The 19,315-nt window shown below is 42.9% G+C and overlaps 1 protein-coding gene across 1 annotated transcript in view; it reads right to left on the reverse strand.

Moving 5' to 3' along the window:
* The window catches only part of ANTXR2 (ANTXR cell adhesion molecule 2), a 136,213-nt gene that overhangs the window by 81,370 nt on the left and 35,528 nt on the right, over positions 1-19,315 (reverse strand). Inside the window, exons 10-11 of the mRNA XM_075998700.1 lie at positions 17,758-17,827; positions 11,823-11,901 (exon numbers count right to left, since the gene is read on the reverse strand). Of these exons, the coding sequence (XP_075854815.1) occupies positions 11,823-11,901; positions 17,758-17,827 (149 nt within the window). The remainder of the gene's footprint in view (positions 1-11,822; positions 11,902-17,757; positions 17,828-19,315) is intronic.

Genomic DNA, 19,315 nt, shown 5'->3' on the forward strand with positions numbered 1-19,315 from the left:
CGCTCGAGGTCAGGAGTTCCAGACCAGCCTGAGCAAGAGCGAGACCCCCTCCCCCCGCCTCAGTCTCTACTAAAAATAGAAATAATATTAATTGGCCTACTAAAAATATATGGAAATAATAAGTCGGGTATGGTTGCGCGCGTGCCTGTAGTCCCAGCTACTCGGGAGGAGGCTGAGGCAGGAGGATCGCTTGAGCCCAGGAGTTGGAGGTTGCTGTGAGCGAGGCTGATGCCATGGCACTCACTCTAGCCTGGGCAACAGAGCGAGACTCTACCTCAAAAAAAAATACATACATAGATATATGTATTTTATATATATTTTATATATAATAACATATATTTTATTATATTTATATATAAAATAAAATATATTTTATATATAAATATATTTATTTATAAATATATTAAATATATTAATACTAATATATTAATATAAATATAATCAATATATTGATATAAATATAATCAATATATTGATATAAATATAATTGATATATTGATATATATTAAATATATTTTTATATATAGTAAATATATTTATTTTATAAATAAATTAAAATATAAAAATTAAATATATAAAATATATTTAATTAATATATAATAACATATATTTAATTAATATAAAATAATATATTTAATTAATATATAATAATATATTTAATTAACATATAATAATATATTTAATTAATATATATTTAACGTATAATTAAATACATAAAATATAAGAAATATTTTAAAATTTTATATTCATATATAAAATAAAATAAAACACAAAATCTTCTGAAGCGCCGCAGATCATTTTCCAACGGGTCCGAAAGCACTCCGGGAAAACTCGCGGCGTGGGATGAGGTCGGAGCCTGTATCTTGCATGCCAAACACAATCATCGCCCGGAGGCAGACGCGGGCGGATCTGCCCCTGGACGTTTTGCGGGTGGAACTCCATTTGTCTTATGTATTCAAATAAGAAGACGAACACAAAACGTCCCCCCCTTCCCGAGTGGATCACAAGCCAGCGAGGGCCCCTGTTGGGCAATGGTGCCTACCCGCGTCCGTGCGGGGATGCAGTCACAGGCATCGGCTCACCTGTCCTAAGATCACCCGCTGAAGGTCAAGTCCCACCTGCACGAGAGGACACCCCACTTGCTGCTCCCTCAACCCCTCGGACCCCCTTCTGGCTAGAAAACGCCCCTCTCGATTTCACACCTCGTGATGCTCTCTCTGCACTTTCCATCATCAGCGCTCCTCACCTTGCAATCGATGGATTGTGAGGTTGGTGACTTTTGTTCTTGTTTTTGTTTTTCATTTCTCTTTTCTGCCACCATCTATCCTGAGCTCTAGGAAGTCCAGCCCACTTACTTACCCCTGCGTGCCCCCCATGCCTGGCATTTAAAAACGACTCGCCCAGAGAAGGAACGCCAAAGAAATGAGACTGCAAAAGACCCAGACGCAGAGAGTGTTTGGTTGAACTTGAGTGCAGACGTGGTTTCCAAGGGAACAAGGTGTCTCTCTCTAAGCCCAAACTCTGTAGGATCCCCAGCAATGGTGCTTTATTCTGTGGTTTTTTTTTGTTTGTTTGTTTGTTTTTTAAGAAGGAAAGAAGAAGTCAGGGAAGGAAAAAAGAAGACGGAGTGGAGATACATAGAAATTTTATTTTTTTTATAGAAGTCTCCAGGCAAATTATCTAAGTGCTCTGTTCTATTTTATTATTATTATTATTATTTTTGAGACAGAGTCTCACTCTGTTGCCCAGGCTAGAGTGAGTGCCGTGGCGTCAGCCTCGCTCACAGCAACCTCAAACTCCTGGGCTCAAGCGATCCTCCTGCCTCAGCCTCCTCCCGAGTAGCTGGGACTACAGGCATGCGCCACCATGCCCGGCTAATTTTTTCTATATATTTTTAGTTGGCCAATTAATTTATTTCTATTTATAGGAGAGACAGGGTCTCGCTCTTGCTCAGGCTGGTTTCGAACTCCTGACCTCGAGCGATCCTCCCGCCTCGGCCTCCCACGGTGCTAGGATGACAAGCATGAGCCACCGTGCCCAGCCAAAGTGCTCTGTCTTTTTTGGTTTTTTTTTTTTTTTTTTTTTTGAGACAGAGTCTTACTCTTGTTGCCTGGGCTAGAGTGAGTGCCGTGGCGTCAGCCTCACTCACAGCAACCTCCAACTCCTGGGCTCAGGCGATCCTCCTGCCTCAGTCTCCTCCCGAGTAGCTGGGACTACAGGCATGCACCACCATGCCCGGCTCATTTTTTTCTATATATTTTTAGTTGGCCAATTAATTTCTTTCTATTTATAGTAGAGACAGGGGTCTCGCTCTTGCTCAGGCTGGTTTCGAACTCCTGACCTCGAGCCATCCGCCTGCCTCAGCCTCAAAATGCTCTGTTCTTAAAGCCAAAGAAAACAAGTCAAAGCATACATACATCTGGCTATTTGGGAAAATGCACAAAGTGCATCTTTCTACACAGCATATTCTAAACATTCGTGAACAAATCATGCTGGTCTCCACGGGCTTAATGACATTAAGCTCTAAACTCTAGGCAAACAGGAATATAAGAGGCAAAGAATGACACAGAAATACATGGAAAACTGAGCTATCCTATTAAGAGGAAGGCTGGGCTGGGCTCGGTGGCTCACGCCTGTCATCCTAGCACTCTGGGAGGCCGAGGTGGGGGGATCGCTCAAGGTCAGGAGTTGGAAACCATCCTGAGCAAGAGTGAGACCCCATCTCTACTATAAATAGAAACAAATTAATTGGCCAACTAAAAATATATAGAGAAAAAATGAGCCGGGCATAGTGGTGCATGCCTGTAGTCCCAGCTACTCGGGAGGAGGCTGAGGCAGGAGGATCGCTTGAGCCCAGGAGTTGGAGGTTGCTGTGAGTGAGGCTGACGCCACGGCACTCACTCTAGCCTGGGCAACAGAGCGAGACTCTGTCTCAAAAAAAAAAAAAAAAAAAAAAAAAAGATTAAGGCTGTCGAGCGTATAAATTCTTGATCTCGCCTTCAAAAATAACGGTCTTAGGGAAGATACCCCCAATCTGTGCCTGTCCACGTACGGAATGAATAGAATATTCCCCACCAGACCTATCCCACATGAGGGTCTAGCCACAGCGCTCATGGAAACGGCTCACCAGTTGGCCGTGCTACACAACTTTCGAAAGGGTTCCATGAACATTTGGTTTCCCCTTTTCTTAGAATTCACACCCCGTGTTCAGAAATAAGGACATGCAACTGGAGGCCACCAATCTGCTAAAATAAAATTCAGTTGTCCGTTTGTTGCTTTCCATGCATGCTCCCAGAACAGGAAAACCAGAAAATCACACCAACAGAATATAAAGTAGATGAGCTAAGTACTGATGGGTGGTTACCATTCTTGATTTTCTTTTTCCCCTCCAAAAACAAAAACAAAAACAAAATGCTGCTATTAGTAGCCCTCACACACCACCGTGCATCTCCAGGTGCAAATATGTATTTATTGTGACGATGTCACCATCTCGATCCATTCCGGACTGGTCTCGAAAAATTAAAAATAAAATACGCACTTTCTAAAGACCGAGAGAGCTGAAACCTTCATGCTATTGGAGGCAAGCATGATGGGGGCGGGAAAGGTCAGAAAAGGCAAAGCATGCAGCCTGATCCTTGGCATGCATGTAGGAGAGACAGCCCACGAACACGCCAAGCCCGGACGTGAGCTCAGTTAGCTGGATACAAATTCAGTCTCTCCCATTGTGTTTCTGTTTCGACTGCCAGAAGTATCAGAGAATGGAAGACATCAGTCACGAAAGAAGAATAATTCCATTGTTCCCAAAACTTTATAAACAAATAAAGGAAATGGCCAAACCCAAAGACTTCAGTCCTGCCCTAAGACACCACGTTGCAAACTACAGCATGAAGAACTCAGATTAAGACCAAGAAGCTGGACAGGATCACAGGTAGATCTAGTTCATGAGCAGCAACTACATGCTTCCCTCTTTTACCTTGGCATGCCTCTCCTTTAGGTAAAAAAAAAAAAAGCCTAATTGATATTTAGCACTCCAATGTCGTTTTTCTTGCACTAAGTGGAATAAATAAATCCATATGACCAGAAGCTCAAAATATTTTTTATTCGTCAAAAAATGTTCGATGAGCACCTACTACTGTGTTTCCCCGAAAATAAGACAGGGTCTTCTATTTATTTTTCCTCAAGGAGACATCCTAGGGCTGATTTTCAGGGGATGTGTTATTTTTTTTTAAGTGCGGTACAACCATCTACATTGATTCAAATAGAGTGAAGTCGTCTTCTTCTGGAACATCATCCTCACTCTCCAGACCCCGAATCCCATCCTGAATGTCTTGCGACTCTGTTTCCTTTAGAGCCACCGGCCCCGATCTCTCCTGTCGAGCACTAGAGCTCTCACGGGGCGGATGAGAAGGGCTGCTCGTGTTCTTTCCCGCTCCGCGACGACACGCATGGGTTGTGCAGATGCGCTGCGCAGCCACGCCCATCACTAGGGCTGATTTTCATAGCCACGCCCACCACTAGGGCTGATTTTCATAGCCACGCCCATCACCAGGGCTGATTTTCATAGCCACGCCCACCACCAGGGCTGATTTTCATAGCCACGCCCATCACTAGGGCTGATTTTCATAGCCACTCCCATCACCAGGGCTGATTTTCGGGGTGGGGCTTCTATTGTGCACCTGCTTAGACATCCTGCCGGGGCTTATTTTATGGGTACGGCTTATTTTCGGGGAAACACGGTACTTAGGCATGCCTCTCCTTTAGGTCAAAAAAAAAAAGCCTAATTGATATTTAGCACTCCAATGTTGTTTTTCTTGCACTAAGTGGAATAAATAAATTCATATGACCAGAAGCTCAAAATATTTTTTTATGCATCAAAAAATATTGGATGAGCACCTACTACATACCAGGCAGGTGAATAGGTACCAACATCAAAACGTTGGACAACTCTTCATGAAGTCCAATGGGTTAGTTAGAGAGGCCAGCCTTGAACACGTAATTGCAAACTTGAGGATGTGGAAAAAAGGTACAATAGGAACACGTACAAGCGGGAGCTGACTCAGTCTGGGGTTCTGGTTCTAGTCTAAAAAACGCTAAGGAGGGCTGGTTTGGGGGGTGTGTATAAGCAGATTTAGTGGTTTCCTGCAAAATAAGGAAACAACCACTGCTACAGGAGCATAGGGTTTGAGGGGACAGAAGAGGATAAAGAAAGAAATCAAACACAAATTTCTAAGAAGCCATCATCATTTATCAAAAAGAGAATAGGGCATTTGTTGGATTCATGGCCATTTGGTACATGACCTTTCAATTGATCGTTTTTTTTTTTTTTTTTTTTTTTTTGGAGACAGTGTCACTCTGTTGCCCGGGCTAGAGTGCCGTGGGGTCAGCCTCGCTCACAGCAACCTCCAACTCCTGGGCTCAAGCGATCCTCCTGCCTCAGCCTCCCGAGTAGCTGGGACTACAGGCATGCGCCACCACGCCCACCTAAATTTTTCTATATATTTTTAGTTGGCCAGTTAATTTCTTTCTATTTTTGGTAGAGACGGGGTCTCATTCTTGCTCAGGCTGGTTTTGAACTCCTGACCTTGAGCGATTCTCCAGCCTCGGCCTCCCAGAGTGCTGGGATGACAGGCGTGAGCCACCCTGCCCGGCCTCAGTTGATTCTTTATTGCATCAAGTCCTCCCAACAATAGTTCTGGATAAGTGGCATTTTCAGATGTGTACAAAGACTTGATGTGAAAGTTACCATGTTTCCCAGAAAATAAACCCTACCCATCAAACAAGCCCCAGCAGGATGTCTAAGCATGTGCACAATAGAAGCCCTACCCCGAAAATCAGCCCTGGTGGTGGGCGTGGCTATGGAAATCAGCCCTAGTGATGGGCGTGGCTATGAAAATCAGCCCTAGTGATGGGCGTGGCTATGAAAATCAGCCCTAGTGATGGGCGTGGCTATGAAAACCAGCCCTAGTGACGGGCGTGGCTATGAAAATCAGCCCTGGTGATGGGCGTGGCTATGAAAATCAGCCCTAGTGATGGGCGTGGCTGCGCAGCGCATCTGCACAACCCATGCGTGTCATCGCGGAGCGGGAAAGAACACGAGCATCCCTTCTCATCCGCCCCGTGAGAGCTCTAGTGCTCCACAGGAGAGATCGGGGCCGGTGGCTCTAAAGGAAACAGAGTCGCAAGACATTCAGGATGGGATTCGGGGTCTGGAGAGTGAGGATGATGTTCCAGAAGAAGACGACTTCACTCTGTTTGAATCAATGCAGATGGTTGTACTGTACTTAAAAAAAAATAACACATCCCCTGCAAATAAGCCCTAGGGTGTCTTCTTGAGGAAAAATAAACAAAACACATTGTCTTATTTTGGGGGAAACACAGTAATTGAGGATTCCAGTCTGACACTCAACACTCTGACATCAGTCAAGGCTACAAAGCCAAAATTCTTTTAAGGGTTAACTAGAACCTTGAGCTTGATGTCAGGGTAGAAGGATCACACTTTCTCGTCATCCCAGACACACTGAGCCTTCGAATTTCATCTGCATCTAATTTCTTTCCTCCAGAAAAAGCAAGTTACACAATCAAAAGCTTGGACTGTGCCAAATATAACTAATATTCTAGCTGTCCTTGCAAAATAAGGACGGAAAGGAGGAATTCGCTCGAAAGTTTCTAAACTGCGAGGATTGTTATTGTTGTAATCATCTATCTCGGCATAATGAATCGCAGCAACTATATCAGAAAGAAAGAAAAAAAAAGAAAACAGACAAAGAGTAGGGGAACTGGGTCTTCACAATTGCTGTTTCCATGAATTTAGAGTTAGGGAAACAAACAAAAAACATAGTCGCAGAGGGCCGGGCATGGTGGCTCACGCCTGTAATCCTAGCACTTTGGGAGGCCGAGGCGGGCGGATTGCTCAAGGTCAGGAGTTCGAAACCAGCCTGAGCGAGACCCCGTCTCTACCAAAAATAGAAATAAATTAATTGACCAACTAAAAATATGTATACAAAAAAAAAATTAGCCGGGCATGGTGGCGCATGCCTGTAGTCCCAGCTACTCGGGAGGAGGCTGAGGCAGGAGGATCGCTTGAGCCCAGGAGATTGAGGTTGCTGTGAGCTAAGCTGACGCCACGGCACTCACTCTAGCCTGGGCAACACAGTGAGACTCTGTCTCAAAAAAAAAAAAAAAAAATAGTCACAGAATAAATGATGATTTCATTTTCTGGGTTTTTTTTTTTGAAATATTCTATATATCAGGAATTACCAAACTATCACTCCAGGGCTAAATCCAATCCACCTGTTTTGTAAGACACCTGTAAGCTAAGAATAGTTTTTTGTTTTTTGTTTTTTTTTTACATTATTATGTGGCTGGGGGGGGGAATCAAAAGAACGTGTTCTGTGAAATTCCAATTTCATTGGACATAGTTTTATTGACCACAGACATTTTTTTTTTTAAAAAAATAATAGCTATAGCTGCTTTTGCACTCTGACAGCAGTGTTGAGTGGTTGTGAAGCTTGAAGTAGATATTTACTATCTGGCTGTCTACAGGAAAAATTTGCCAGGCCCTGTCCTACACAAGGCGATTTGGGATCTGGTTAAAAATGGCGGATTGTTCAAGTCTTAAGACTTGGGTTCAATTCTCAGTGCCAGCATTCACCAGAACTGGGACGGCTGGAAAAGAAAAGTAACCTTTCAGAGCCTCAGGCTGCTCCAAGGGGTCCCTTCTCCCAGGGACAGTAAAACCTGACATCAGTTGAGGTTCTAGTCATCAACCACACAAACCTTTGGAGCACTGAGTTCGCCCAATAAAAGCAGCCCCTTCTAAAGCATGTGTGTGTGTGTGTGTAGACGTGCACCAAAGACCAGAGGTGTCTCTCTCTCGGTTTATCAGTTTTCTCACCTGTAAAATGGACATCGTACCGTGTTCCCCCGAAAATAAGCCCTACCCGTAAAATAAGCCCCAGTAGGATGTGTGAGCACCTGCATGATAGAAGCCCCACCCCGAAAATCAGCCCTAGTGAGGGGCGTGGCTGTGAAAATCAGCCCTAGTGATGGGCGTGGCTGTGAAAATCAGTCCTGGTGGTGGGCGTGGCTATGAAAATCAGCCCTAATGAGGGGCGTGGCTATCGAAATCAGCCCTAGTGGTGGGCGTGGCTATGAAAATCAGCCCTGGTGGTGGGCGTGGCTATGAAAATCAGCCCTAGTGATGGTTGTAGCTATGAAAATCAGCCCTAATGAGGGGCGTGGCTATGGAAATCAGCCCTAGTGGTGGGCGTGGCTATGAAAATCAGCCCTGGTGGTGGGCGTGGCTATGAAAATCAGCCCTAGTGACGGGCGTGGCTGCGCAGCGCATCTGCACAACCCATGGGTGTGGTCGCGGAGCGGGAAAGAACACGAGCAGCCCTTCTCATCCGCCCCGTGAGAGCTCTAGTGCTCGACAGGAGAGATCGGGGCCGGTGGCTCTAAAGAAAACAGAGTCGCAAGACATTCAGGATGGGATTCGGGGTCTGGAGAGTGAGGATGATGTTCCAGAAGAAGACGACCTCACTCTGTTTGAATCAATGGAGATGGTTGTACCGCACTTAAAAATAAAATAACACATCCCCTGAAAATAAGCCCTAGGGTGTCTTCTTGAGGGAAAATAAATATAAGACCCTGTCATATTTTGGAGGAAACACGGTATAGTCCCACCTCTGCCTGTGTTCAAGCTGCTTCTGTTTGGAGCACTTTTTCCTTAGAGGGTCTACAGGGCTTAACCTTTGCTCACATCCCACCTTCTTGGCGAGAAATCACTTTGGCCACTTATTAAATATGACAACTGGCCCCTTGAGCCATCTCCCCGTCTCTGACACAACTGATATTTCTTTTTCCGAAATCACCTTCACCATTCGCAAAGGCAAAGATGTGGAATCAACAGCCCAAGTGCCCATCAATGCATGAGCAGATTAACAAAAATGTGGTATATGTATGTCGTGGAGTACTACTCAGCCATTAAAAAGGATTGATGGAGGCCTTTTGCAACCATTTGGATAGAATTAGAGACCATGATCCTAAGTGAAGTATCCGAAGAATGGAAAAACACATACCCCATGTGATCGCTGTTAAATTGGAACTAACCGATGAGCACACACACACATGTGCAGAGAGGGAAGTAAAACTCAGTGGAAATCAGGCAGAGGGGGGAGGGGAGAGGAGGGGAGAAGCAAAAACCTACCTGATGGGCACAACGAACACTATCTGGGTGATGGGCACGCTTATAACCCTAACACAAGCACTACAAAAGTGATCCAGGTAACCAAAAACACGTGTACCCCCGTAATATTTTGAAACGTGACCCTTTGCACTCGATTGCTTTTTTCTGGATTCCTTTATTCCACTCAGGATTTAATTTTTGAAATACCGCAGATTTTACAAAGCGCGGCAGAAGAATAAAAAACTGGAGTTTCTTTTCATGCAGACTTATTGATTGGGATTTTTAAAATATATCTTTCAAATTATTGATCCGTTCAAAGAGCAATTTTGATCTCTATAATTTTTGCTAAGCGTGTCGAGCCACGCCTGACATTCCGAGTGCAAAGGGTTAAAAAAAAAAAATAAAGAAAGAAATCACCTTATTGGTTACTCTCTCCTGAGAAGGAGCAAGAGCTAGGAAGACTTCCTCAAAATGCACGAGCTATAAATTCCAGATGAGTCATTGAACCTCAGCACCCCTGGCTCGTGGAACTAGTGCTTGGTTTCTAGGAGAGGCACACAAGGACCCGTTTTCCCCCTGGTTGAGGGAAGACAGAAGGGGGAAAAAGACAGCTGGGGGTGTAGAATAGGAAGCAGGATGGAAAAACAATGCCATTTCAGCGAGCTAAACACCGACAAACTTTTGCAAACCACAAATATCTGTAACCTCAACCACATCCGGAGAGACCGCAAAACTTTAAAAAAAAAAAAATTGCAACATGCACAAAAACTGCAAATTGCAACACAAGGTACAGATGAAAAAAACAAAACAAGCAAAAAAAAAAAAAACACCACACAAAAAAACACCAACTCAAAAACAGAAAAACCTAGCTATTTGCAAAACAGAAGTAGGTATTGATAAAGGCTTATCCAGAATGTTCTAAAGTAACCCAAGTGCCCATAAGAATGTTCCTTTACCCCCCCCACAACATTGTCTTACAATAATAAACACAACTACCTCTATGCAGATAACACTGAATTCTTTTGTTTAGTTTTCTGTAGGAAGAATGCCTTCTTCTGAATTAATAGATCAAAAATGTGAAACCATGAGATGGCAGGAAATGTTTAGGTTTGGGATTTTGGTTTTCGGGAGGGCAGGAATTTTTCTTTTTTGTTTTTGATTTGCATGTTTTTTCACAGAGGAATTATGCTCTTAAAAACGATAGCCCTGTTGTCAGTCCCTTTTAGTCCCTATTTTCTTTTTATTTATTTATTTATTTATTTTTGAGACAGAATCTCGCTTTGTTGCCCGGGCTAGAGTGAGTCCCGTGGCGTCAGCCTTGCTCATAGCAACCTCCGACTCCTGGGCTCAAGCAATCCTCCTGCCTCAGCCTCCCAAGTAGATGGGACTACAGGCATGTGCCACCATGCCCGGCTCATTTTTTCTATATATATTAGTTGGTCAATTAATTTCTTTCTATTTATAGTAGAGACGGGGTCTCGCTCTTGCTCAGGCTGGTCTCGAACTCCTGACCTCAAGCAATCCTCCTGCCTCGGCCTCCCAGAGTGCTGGGATGACAGGCGTGAGCCACCGCGCCCGGCCCCTTTTAGTTCCTATTTTCATGTTCAACAATCTAATATCAAAACTTTTTATAAATCCACAAAATGAAATACAAGGGGGAAAAAAAACTGTCTGATAGATGGAGTTTACATTGCAGAGTATTGCATTTTAGGCAATGCAAAAATAGAGTTCCAACATAGGTTCAAACTAAGATATTCTCTATCAAACCATCAAAATCAAATTTCTTACTCAGAAGGTTTCCGCATTTTAAGACAAAAAAAAAATTAATGAAGTCACACGTTAACATGCGGTAATGATATCAAAACATGATAAGTAACTTAGGTACTAAAATCTAACCTCCACAACAGAAAAATACTATCTTTCCCATATTTAATGTTTTAAGGAAAAAAAAATGCCTTATGCGGAAGTCACTGTCTTACTTTATGTTTTGATTTCAAATAGGACTTTAGAATTTTACAAACACCAAAATCAAATGTGTACTGTCTTAAATTTCCTGTAAAATGAGGACTCCATAGAAAACAAAAACAACCTTAGATTAAAAAAATCCTATAGAGGGCCGGGCGCGGTGGCTCACGCCTGTAATCCTAGCACTCTGGGAGGCCCAGGCGGGCGGATCACTCAAGGTCAGGAGTTCGAAACCAGCCTGAGCAAGAGCGAGACCCCGTCTCTACTATAAATAGAAAGAAACTAATTGGCCAACTAATATATATACAAAAAATTAGCCGGGCATGGAGGCGCATGCCTGTAGTCCCAGCTACTCGGGAGGAGGCTGAGGCAGGAGGATTGCTTGAGCCCAGGAGTCTGAGGTTGCTGTGAGCGAGGCTGACGCCATGGCACTCACTCTAGCCTGGGCAACAAAGTGAGACTCTGTCTCAAAAAAAAAAAAAAAAACCTATAGAAATATCCCCGTAACATTCTTCTATGTTATGGTCTGTTATCTTCTTTATTGATGTATGCTACAATACTGAGAATATATATATATATATATATATATATATATTCTATATTCAACATACAGAATGTTTCCGAGTGGAATTACCTGTAAAAGGTAACTTAATGCAAACTTTTTACTTACACATTCTGTGGCTGTAACAATTAAGGAGCTCGAGATCACAGATTTCCCTCCATTAAAGCTCACTGAAACATCAAGAGTTCTGGGGAAAGAAAGAAGAAACAACAATCACAAATAAATTAAAAACCAGGGGATTATAAGAGGTGTTTATCGTCTTACATAATGCAAGACCAGTGGCGGGGAAAAAAAAAAAAAACATAGACTTAGGTTCACAGCTTTTGGCAAATTCTCCCAGATTCTTTTTTTTCTTTCTTCGTTCCAGTCTTTATTCGTTAAGCCAGAGACAAACTTCTTAAAGAGATCCTAAGTGTTCCTTTTAAAAAGCGCTACTATAAACAGGGACATTAAGAAATTTCTTAATCCAGAGAAACGCTGAGATTGTCCCAAATGCACAAAAACCTAAAAAGAGGGAAAATTCGCAGATCCCGTTTGGTGTGTTACTATCATCACAAGTTTACTGTTTAAAAATATAAAATGGAGGCCGGGCGCGGTGGCTCACGCCTGTCATCCTAGCACTCTGGGAGGCCGAGGCCAGAGGATGGCTCAAGGTCAGGAGTTCGAGACCAGCCTGAGCAAGAGCCAGACAGACCCCCGTCTCTATTAAAAATAGAGAGAATAGAAAGAAATAGAAATAGAGAAAAATGGAGAGAAATTAATTGGCCAACTAAAACTATATAGAAAAAAATTACACAGGCATGGTGGCACGTGCCTGTAGTCCCAGCTACTCGGGAGGCTGAGGCAGGGGGACTCGCTCTTGCTCAGGCTGGTTTCGAACTCCTGACCTCGAGCGATCCTCCCGCCTGGGCCTCCCAGAGTGCTTGAATGACAGGCGTGAGCCATCAGGCCCGGCCAGAATTTTTTTTCAAAGCAGAGAAATAGAACAAACCTTAACAACTTACCATAACAAAAAGACAGAATTTTCATGTCAACTAGTGACCCTAAAACTAAATGCAAGTGTGCTAAATTCATTCCATGTGAGAAGTTATTAGATGGTATTGTGATATGCAATCCATTGAATGAAATCCAACGAGTCCTAGGAATCACAATATTTTCATTTAATGTCTAAAGACATATGACTCCCCCAAAATGGGAGAATGGCTCAATGCCCATATGTCGAACCTACTCTGATCTGAGAAATTCCAAACTTCATGAAATACGGCTGACATTTCTGTCTACAGTAACCTATTTGCAAAGTATTCATTTGCTCCCGACTTTATGCAGTCTCCAATAAAAGATTGCCATTTTATGATCTATTAAAAAAGGACGAAAAAAATTAAATAAAACTGTGACAGACATTTGCTGGAAGTAATAAATAATTTATCTCCAATTTGCACATACTGAAAATTAAACTGGCAACTACTCAAAAAGTTATTAAAATTATGGTGACTTAAGATATTTTGAAACCAAAGTGCTCCACTATTTAATGATCTGCAGAGCTGTTAAAAAGTTTCCTTTCTGCATAACATAGATTTTAAGTGGAAAAATAAGATTTCATAATTGTGACTAGTTTAAGATTCCACTTTCAGCTGGGAGTATATATGTAAATTAGTGGGTTTTTTTCTAAGGACGCTTTCTTCAAAGTGGTTTTCTTGAATTAAATGATTTTTTTTTTTTTGAGACAGAGTCTCACTCTGTTGCCCAGGCTAGAGTGAGTGCCGTGGCGTCAGCCTCGCTCACAGCAGCCTCCAACTCCTGGGCTCAAGCGATCCTCCTGCCTCAGCCTCCCGAGTAGCTGGGACTACAGGCATGCGCCACCACGCCCGGCTAATTTTTTCTATATATATTAGTTGGCCAATTAATTTCTATTTATAGTAGAGACGGGGACTCACTGGGGCTGGTTTCGAACTCCTGACTTTGAGCAATCCACCTGCCTCGGCCTCCCAGAGTGCTAGGATTCATGATTTCTTTTAAAAATATCTCAATATGTATACATAACTAAAACAAAAACCATAGTCAGGAAGATTGCTAGATTTCCAAAGAAAGGCAGCTCTCTTCAAAGATGTATTAGCTATCACAGCTAAAATTGCATTATAACTATTTCCAGTGTGACACTGAAAATAATCCCCTATTAATTGCTTTGTGCATTTTCATAAAATACTAAAAAGACACTTGAAAATAATAGCCCAATCTTTAGTGCCTTTCATCTAAAAGTGTCGAGTGTCTTGCCTAATAACTAATGTCGTATGTAATAAATAACACAATAAAAGATTTAATAATATAAAATTTATAAGCACATATATAAGAGCATTTAAGTACACATTTAAATAATATTCTCTACATCATCATATAGCTGTCCCTCTTTAAGCACTTTTAGTTATCAAAACACTAACTGAATAATTCTAATATTTAGAAAGATCTTCCTTATATTGACCTGAACTATACTGCCCCTTGCCTGCTATTTTTTCTTTCTCCTTTATTTGTAGCAATAAAGACTAAGCCAGGCCGGGCGCGGTGGCTCGCGCCTATAATCCTAGCACTCTGGGAGGCCGAGGCGGGAGGATCGGTTTGAGGTCAGCAGCTCGAGACCAGCCTGAGCAAGAGCAAGATCCCCGTCTCTACTAAAACAATAGAAATAAATTGGCTGGACAACTGGAAATATGTAGAAAAAAAATCAGCCGGGCGTGGTGGCGCATGCCTGTAGTCCCAGCTACTCGGGAGGAGGCCGAGGCAGGAGGATCGCTTGAGCCCAGGAGGTGGAGGTTGCTGTGAGCGAGGCTGATGTCACAGCACTCTAGCCTGGACAACAGAGTGAGACTGACTCAAAAAAAAAAAAAAAAATGGGCCGGGCGCGGTGGCTCACGCCTGTAATCCTAGCTCTTGGGAGGCCGAGGCGGGCGGATTGCTCAAGGTCAGGAGTTCAAAACCAGCCTGAGCAAGAGCGAGACCCCGTCTCTACTATAAATAGAAAGAAATTAATTGGCCAACTGATATATATAAAAAATTAGCAGGGCATGGTGGCGCATGCCTGTAGTCCCAGCTACTCGGGAGGCTGAGGCAGGAGGATCACTCGAGCCCAGGAGTTGGAGGTTGCTGTGAGCGAGGCTGACGCCACGGCACTCACTCTAGCCTGGACAACAAAGCAAGACTCTGTCTCAAAAAAAAAAAAAAAAAAAAAAATGTGTTTAGTCCTATGACATTTTAAAAGAAAATTGTGTCTAATGAAAGTAATAGAAAAGAACCACACCCACCCTTACATTCTTTCTGTTTCAATAGTAAGAATTTGTTCATCCCAACATGAACCTCTATTGCAAATAAATAAATTTAATAAATAGAGATTCCCCACCCCAAAACTTCTTCAAAGACCCATTCTAACAGCGATATACCTGGATAGCATTTGCCCAGATACTCTTAACTTTCATTTACTCTGTAATATCAATTTCCAAATGCAGGCTGACGTGCTAGCTACCCTGCTAACATTCTCAGTTCCAGTCTCCAAGTAGACATCTTCGTGTTAATCCCTCTTTTGAACCAAAACCCACAAGCCCTGAGTTTTACGAAGAAGAATGCTGAAACAGAAAGCAATTCGTGGGCGGCCGAGGTGGCTCACGCCTGTCATCCCAGCACTCTGGGAGGCCGAGGTTGGAGGATCGCTCGAGGTCAGGAGTTCGAGACCAACCTGAGCAAGAGCGAGACCCCGTCTCTACTAAAAATAGACAGAAATTAATTGGCCAACTAAAAATATATAGAAAAAATTAGCCGGACAAAGTGACGCATGCCTGTAGTCCCAGCTACTCGGGAGGCTGAGGCAGGAGGATCACTTGAGCCCAGGAGTTTGAGGTTGCTGTGAGCGAGGCTGACGCCACGGCACTCACTCTAGTCTGGGCAACAGAGTGAGACTCGGTCTCAAAAAAAAAAAAAAAAAAAAACCCAAAAAGCAAAAAGCAATTCGTGGCCGGGCACAGTGGCTCACCCCTGTCATCCTAGCACACTGAGAGGCCGAGGCGGGAGGATCGCTCGAGGTCAGGAGTTCGAGACCAGCCTGAGCAAGAGCGAGACCCCGTCTCTACTGAAAAATAGGAAGAAATTAATTGGCCAACTAAAACTATATAGAAAAAATTAGCTGGGCACGGTGCTGCCGCATGCCTGTCGTCCCGGCTACTCAGGAGGGAGGCTGAGGCAGGAGGATAGCTTGAGCCCAGGAGTCGGAGGTGTCTGTGAGTGAGGCTGACGCCACGGCACTCACTCTAGCCTGGGCGACAGAGTGAGACTCTGTCTCAAAAAAAAAAAAAAAGAAAATAAAAAAAAGCAATTCGTGAAACAACATACAGAGGAGGAAGGAACTCGTGGAATACAGGCTAATGAGACAAGGCAATGCCCAAGCAGCCAGCTCTGAGACTTGGCATCTGGCTCGGAGGCTGTCTGTCTAGGGTGACTTCGGCAGCATGTTGTTAATTATTTAAGTGAGACAGAACAGGGGGGACCATTGCCACATCTGTCATCCTTACGCAGGAAAAAACAAAACAACAACAACGACACAAAAAAAAAAAAAAAAAAAAAAACCTTCGTTGCCTGCTGGGCCAGATGTGTTTATTTGAAACACAGACTAACTAGCTGCTTAATGGGTTTGCATCCTTAGCCAAAAGCTAATTAGGCAAACACAGTGAGCATCCTTACAAGGCTAAACTGTTTTCGAGGGTGTTGATTTTTAATGCAATCTCATAAGAGAGCCCATCGCCTACTACAAAAAAAATATATATATTAAAAAAAAAGGTATCTGAAGGAAATTCAAAGCAAAGGAAAGGTCCAAATGACTTGCAACGTTACTAAGCAGAGAAAATAATGATGTCCCCAAATACCTGATACACGTTAACAAATAAAATCTTCCAAAGCTTCGCCTTAGCAGTCTCGCGTACCAGAGGCAAAACAAAGGCAGGCGAAAGTAATGCTATCAGACAGATCCTGGTCCCAAAACGTTCTCCGGTCTGCTCGTAGGTGAAATATTAACGTCAAGAGCCAAACGGATGATGATTTCTCCTGTCGCATATTTATGGCGCTACGTGTGATTTAAAAAAAAAAAACAAAAAACAAAAAAACCCCCTATCTCCTGAGTGTTTAGCCTATCTACAAATAATTGAAGAATATCAGCAGCCTCTATGGTATTCTATTCAAAAGGAGATTGTGCAAAAAGGCAAATTCTGGAGGAAAAAGACGAAACAAAACAAAAAATCTAGTGCCTGGGATAGAACAGGCATGCTCCATTTTATAACTACTTCGGAGAGGAAATTGTGCTGTTTTCGTTAAACAGTCACTACGATTAAAAAGCCAAGATGGTTCTCTGCTATTTTATTTTATTTTATTTTATTTTTTGAGACAGAGTCTCACTTTGTCGCCCGGGCTAGAGTGAGTGCCGTGGCGTCAGCCTCGCTCACAGCAACCTCAGACTCCTGGGCTCAAGCGATCCTCCTGCCTCAGCCTCCTCCCGAGTAGCTGGGACCACAGGCATGTGCCACCACCATGCCCGGCTCATTTTTTCTATATATTTTTAGTTGTCCAGTTAATTTGTTTCTATTTTTAGTAGAGACGGGGGTCTCGTTCTTACTCAGGCTGGTCTCGAACTCCTGAACTTTGAGCGATCCTCCCTCCTCGGCCTCCCAGAGTGCTGGGATGACAGGCGTGAGCCACCGCGCCCGGCCTAGTGCCCTGATTATTTTTATAGGGTCCCCCAGCAGGATTGGAACCCACCCAAATAAACATTTATAGAGCCCACCAATCACGACGTGAGAAGTTAAGACATAGGTCAGCATTTGTCAACCTACGAAGGGCACAGGTGAAGTGCTAAACTAGGGTGGGCTTGCCCAGGGCTTAATAATTACTTAATAACTCTTGTGCATGAAAAGAGGACACAATAAAACCACCCACATGTTATCGCCCTCCACATTTCCTAGTCATCTGTCTTTTAAAAAAATGTTTTTGAATCGTTTTAATCGGGGTGACTCACTCTCCAGCCACGGTCAGGATGGGCGCAGGGCAAAGCATAGAATTCAGCTGGACGCTCACTGGCTTCACACCTAGAAAATAAAGCGCCATCGAATGAACAAAGGGTTTTACGCATCTGGCAAAGTTTTCTCTATGGAAGCTACTCCACAATCGGAGTCCGAGCGTGGAGCATCAGGGATGTCAACATAAAAAAGAACCTAAAGAGGAAGAGAAGAAAGGGAGAGGGATGAAAAAAATGCAAAGAGATTGCACACTCCACTTTGGCAAGTCACAAATTAGGATGTTTTCGACTTGCACGAAGTTCAAAAAATACCGTTACGGACGCCATCGAAGTACCATCTTTTTCTCCTAAAGTTTCCCAATGTCTCAGGCTTTTGAGAATAAATAACAGGTATTTTTTTTAAAAGCAGAACTTGGACGAGATGAAGAAAGAAAGATGAATGTCCAAAGGAAAATGAACGTTATGTCATGAGTTTAATGAAATAGTTGTATCGGCCGGGCGCGGTGGTGGCTCACGCCTGTCATCCTAGCACTCTGGGAGGCCGAGGCGGGAGGATCGCTCGAGGTCAGGAGTTTGAAACAAGCCTGAGCAAGAGCGAGACCCCGTCTCTCTACTAAAAATAGAAAGAAATTAATTGGCCAACTAAAAATATATAGAAAAAATGAGCCGGGCATGGTGGCGCATGCCTGTAGTCCCAGCTATTCGGGAGGCTGAGACAGGAGGATCGCTTGAGCCCAGGAGTCTGAGGTTGCTGTGAGCGAGGCTGACGCCACGGCACTCACTCTAGCCCGGGCAACAGAGCGAGACTCTGTCTCAAAAAAAAAAAAAAAAAGTTGTATCTACAATAAATAAATACATTGTATAAAAGCTGGGTGCCTAAATTAACCTTGTAATTTTAATAACTTGAGAAAAATGATCTAGACTAGAAATATTCAGAAAAGTTACAAAATCAAATGGATCATCTTAGAATGTAAACGATGAAAATACAATTCTGACTTTACTTATTCGTTTGAGGGTTTAACTTCAACTAACTTAATCTTATGTAACTAGGCACAAAACGTGTTTATATGATAATCGACTCAAATATATAATCCAAGGGAGTTTGGTAAAGCTAATGCTTAGGTACAAATGACTACCGAATAAAAATAAAATTATTTTGTTTTGTCATCCTCAAGTTGTGGAGCTGACAAGGAGAGTTTGTAGCAAATATTATTGATTTGCCTTAGCAAAATGGGTAATCTTAAAAGGAAAAAAAGGAAGAAATTATGGCATTTACAATGCTGAGAGCCCCATCTCTTTAATTGAGCAAACACACATTGAATAGTTATTTTGTGGCCAAACCTGTGCTAGTTGCACCATTTATCAGCACCAGATAAAAAAGCAAAATTGAAGATGAATCTCTCAAAACGTAACTGTATTATACAGTCCGATTTATAATATAAACTCTTGGAGGGCAGTACAATCATTCACAAGGAAAAAAAAGGTTTTTCGTAGAGACCCCAAATGCTCAGGACATCCATTTCAAAGGGGGAGTTTGGGTTTTCAGCATGGAAATAAA

The sequence above is a fragment of the Microcebus murinus genome, chromosome 29 (genome assembly GCF_040939455.1).
Source record: "Microcebus murinus isolate Inina chromosome 29, M.murinus_Inina_mat1.0, whole genome shotgun sequence".
Lineage (NCBI taxonomy): Eukaryota > Metazoa > Chordata > Mammalia > Primates > Cheirogaleidae > Microcebus > Microcebus murinus.